The 3,300-nt window shown below is 53.8% G+C and overlaps 1 protein-coding gene across 1 annotated transcript; it reads left to right on the forward strand.

The window, feature by feature from the left end:
- Nucleotides 1–2,022: 2,022 nt before the first annotated feature.
- On the forward strand, nucleotides 2,023–3,013 carry LOC127295563 (transcription factor bHLH148). Its single transcript, XM_051325528.2, has one exon. The coding sequence runs from the start codon at nucleotides 2,165–2,167 to the stop codon at nucleotides 2,789–2,791; it is 627 nt and encodes a 208-aa protein (XP_051181488.1). The 5' UTR covers nucleotides 2,023–2,164; the 3' UTR covers nucleotides 2,792–3,013.
- Nucleotides 3,014–3,300: the final 287 nt, after the last annotated feature.

Here is a 3,300-nt window from a genome sequence, read left to right on the forward strand (position 1 = left end):
CTGTCGACGTCGGTGGGTTTCTGAGTTGATTAACCTGGATACAATGACTTGGAATGAAACCATGGTCCGAGCTTCCTGTGCTCATTGGGATGCGACGGCAATTCTTGCTATGAAGCTACCGGCTAGGAGGTGTGATGACTTTGTCGCGTGGTTCCCTGAGAGCAATGGCATTTTCTCAGTTAGGTCGGCTTATAGGCTGGGCATGCAGCCTGCACTTCAAGCTCTAAGCCGGGGACAGTCAAGCTCTGAACCGAATGGTGATCGTAGTATATGGGACTTGGTCTGGAAAGCTAGAGTGCCGCATAAAATGAGAGTTTTTGCGTGGAAGGTAGCCACGTCAACCCTGGCTGTTTGTGAGAATGTCCACCGCCGCATTGTGTCGGTGGATGCCATATGTCCCATTTGTGGTGTTGAAGGCGAGGATGACCATCATGCTCTTGTCCGATGCACTATTGCTCGAGCCCTTCGAGATGAATTGCGGAAGAGTTGGGATCTACCGTCAGAGGAGAACTTCTACCATACTGGTCGTGAGTGGCTGTTTCATCTTCTGGCCAACACCTCTACTACAAGGCGGGCGCAAGTTATTTTCTTACTATGGAGAGTGTGGCACCACAGGAATGATATTATTCATGGAGACGGGAAGGCATCTGTCGCGGCGTCGGCGCCTTACCTGGTTAATTATCTGAACTCATTTCATGCAGCTTCGACTACTTCTTTTGATCCTAAGGGGAAGGCACCGATGCATCCTATTCAAGCTAACCCGGAGCGGCGGAAGGAGACCGCCTGGGTCGCGCCGAGGGAAGGTGAGCTGAAGGCTAATGTGGACGCTGGATGGGACCCGTTGACTAAGAAGACCGCATCGCGGCTATAATCCGGGACCATGGCGGACGGGTGGTTGTGGCGGCATGGAACTCGGTGGAGGGTGTCTCGGCCGGAAGAAGGCGAGATTCATCTTTGGTTTACTTGGCCTCCGTCTCCTCATTTCTACGAGCAAAGGGCCAGCCACTTTGGAGTCCGATTGCCATCGGCTTGTCATTACGTGCCAGGAGGAATCCGTTGACAGATCTACGCACTGGGCTTTATATAGTGAATTCAAAGAGCTTCTGAGGGTTTATAATCATATTTCGATTTGTAAGGTCGATCGTAGGAACAATAGACCTGCTCATGCTTTAGGCCAACTAGGAAAAGCAGGCTCTAGTGGCATCTCTTGGGGATCACCACCGAGCTGCGTCTCGGACTTGGTCGATCTTGATTGTATGAACATTGTGTAATCCCAGAACAGCAGGTTTCTTACGCACTCTTTTCCTTACCAGGGTACCGAAGGGGACTGGAAGGTTTTTAATGAGGCGGCCTGCTGTTCTTATATATAAAGTGTTCCTACTTCAAAAAAAAAAAAAAAAGAGAATGGTTGAATCATGGTGCCAAAATCAAGCGACCCAAGAAACTGACAACCTTGATCCCTAACCTTAGCGCAACTGCTCAACATACTGGGGAACAGGGAAATGGTTGAACCATTGAACCCTTTCTCGAACTGACAAAGTAATTTTCCTAGAAACTTAGCATTAAGAGGCTTAATATGTAAGGTCTATCGGATAATTAGATCGTACGACCAAAGTTGGTAAATTTAAACAAAATTCATTATTTCAACTACAAATTACATAAAGAAACCAAAATATTGAGAGAAAACTTAAACATTATTTTTTGAATCACCTGAAAACAACGAAACACTGCCCTTGCCCTGCCATGAGCAAGCACGCAAGCAGGAAGCAGAGCAAGAAGGCTCCGGCTGCCTGATCCAGATGGAGCGACACGGAGCCACAAAGTCCAAACCCAGTGGACCTCATAATTAGCTGCAAGGGCAGTGTTGTCCAAATAAAAACTAACTATAACTATTAACTAATACAGCAAAAGAAATGAGAAAATAAAATGATCCCCAAAATCCAAAAGAGTCACATGGGCAATGCGGGGCGGCATCACTATTGTCATTTGGGGGCGCCCTTTATATTGAACCTCTCCCACCTCCCTCCCCCATCCCACCCGCTGGCCACCTCCTCTACCTCTCAAACCCAGAGGCAAGCGCAGACCCAGCTCAGCTCAGGAGATCACAGGCAGCAAGCTGGTTTCTGTGCAGCCCCGAGGAGCTCTCGCGAGAATTGTTATTGCAATGGCGTCCACGTCGAGCTCGACGTCGGTGGACGAGAGGGAGCGCAAGCGGAAGCGTGCAGACTCCACGCCGTCGGCCGGGGCGGGGCCGGAGGCGCAGCCGTCCAAGTGGCGGACGCGGCGCGAGCACGAGATCTACTCGTCCAAGCTCTTCGAGGCGCTCCGCCTCGTCCGCGGCGGGTCGACTGCCGCGTCGCCGTCGACGGCCCCGGCGCGCGGCCGTGCCGTGCGTGAGGCCGCCGACCGCGCGCTGGCGGTGGCCGCCCGCGGGCGGTCCCGCTGGAGCCGCGCCATCCTGGCGTCCCGCCGCCGCCGCCTCCAGGCCGCCCACCGCGCGCGGCTCCGCGCCCCGGCCTGCCCGTCGCGGCACCCCTCCGCTGCCGCGTCGGCGCCGGCGACGGGGAAGGCCCCGGCGCTGGCGAGGAAGGCGAAGGTGCTCGGGCGGCTGGTGCCCGGGTGCCAGAAGCTGCCGTTCCCGGCGCTGCTCTCCGAGGCGTCCGACTACATCAAGGCGCTGGAGATGCAGGTGCGCGCCATGACGGCCCTGGCCGAGGTCCTGGCCAGCGTCTCCTCCTCGTCAGGTCCAGGGTCAGCCTCCGCCGGCAGCTCCTCCTCGTCGCCGGCGTGACCCGAGCTTGCTTGATCCGTGTATTCGTTGTAAATTTCGCTCCCCCTCCTTCTTCTTCCATTTAATTTTCCTTCTGGGATGGGATTAGTTAGTTAGTAGTTCGTGGTGTTGGTTGTCGAGTTAGTTGAGCGGTTAGTGTGGGGTGGTGGTGGTGATAATGATGGCACTCTGGCGATTTCGCCCGTGCTGTAATGCCTGCCGAGTAGGCACATTCGTTCGTTTTGTTCGCGTCTCTTTTTTCCTTGGGATTCTGCCGTTCGATCCAGTCTCTGATACTACATTCATCATCAGCGCAACAGGCAATCAGGTCTGAAATATTCGGATCACTTGGTCGTCGTGTTCCATGTGTTGTTTCTTGCTTTCCGGCGATGGGGACTTAACCTCCCGGTGCCAGCGGTTAGTAGTAATCTTCATCATCATCATCATCTCGTAATCATGCTTGCCGCGTGATTCAGTTCAGCAACAGAAGCCTGAAAGTGAAGTTGCTCTTTTCCATTCTCCATGAGCGA

The sequence above is a fragment of the Lolium perenne genome, chromosome 4 (genome assembly GCF_019359855.2).
Source record: "Lolium perenne isolate Kyuss_39 chromosome 4, Kyuss_2.0, whole genome shotgun sequence".
NCBI classification, from domain to species: domain Eukaryota; kingdom Viridiplantae; phylum Streptophyta; class Magnoliopsida; order Poales; family Poaceae; genus Lolium; species Lolium perenne.

Bases quoted from the DNA above. Each gene is read 5' to 3' on its own strand.
- LOC127295563 (XM_051325528.2), top strand. From the start codon at position 2,165: ATGGCGTCCACGTCGAGCTCGACGTCGGTGGACGAGAGGGAGCGCAAG.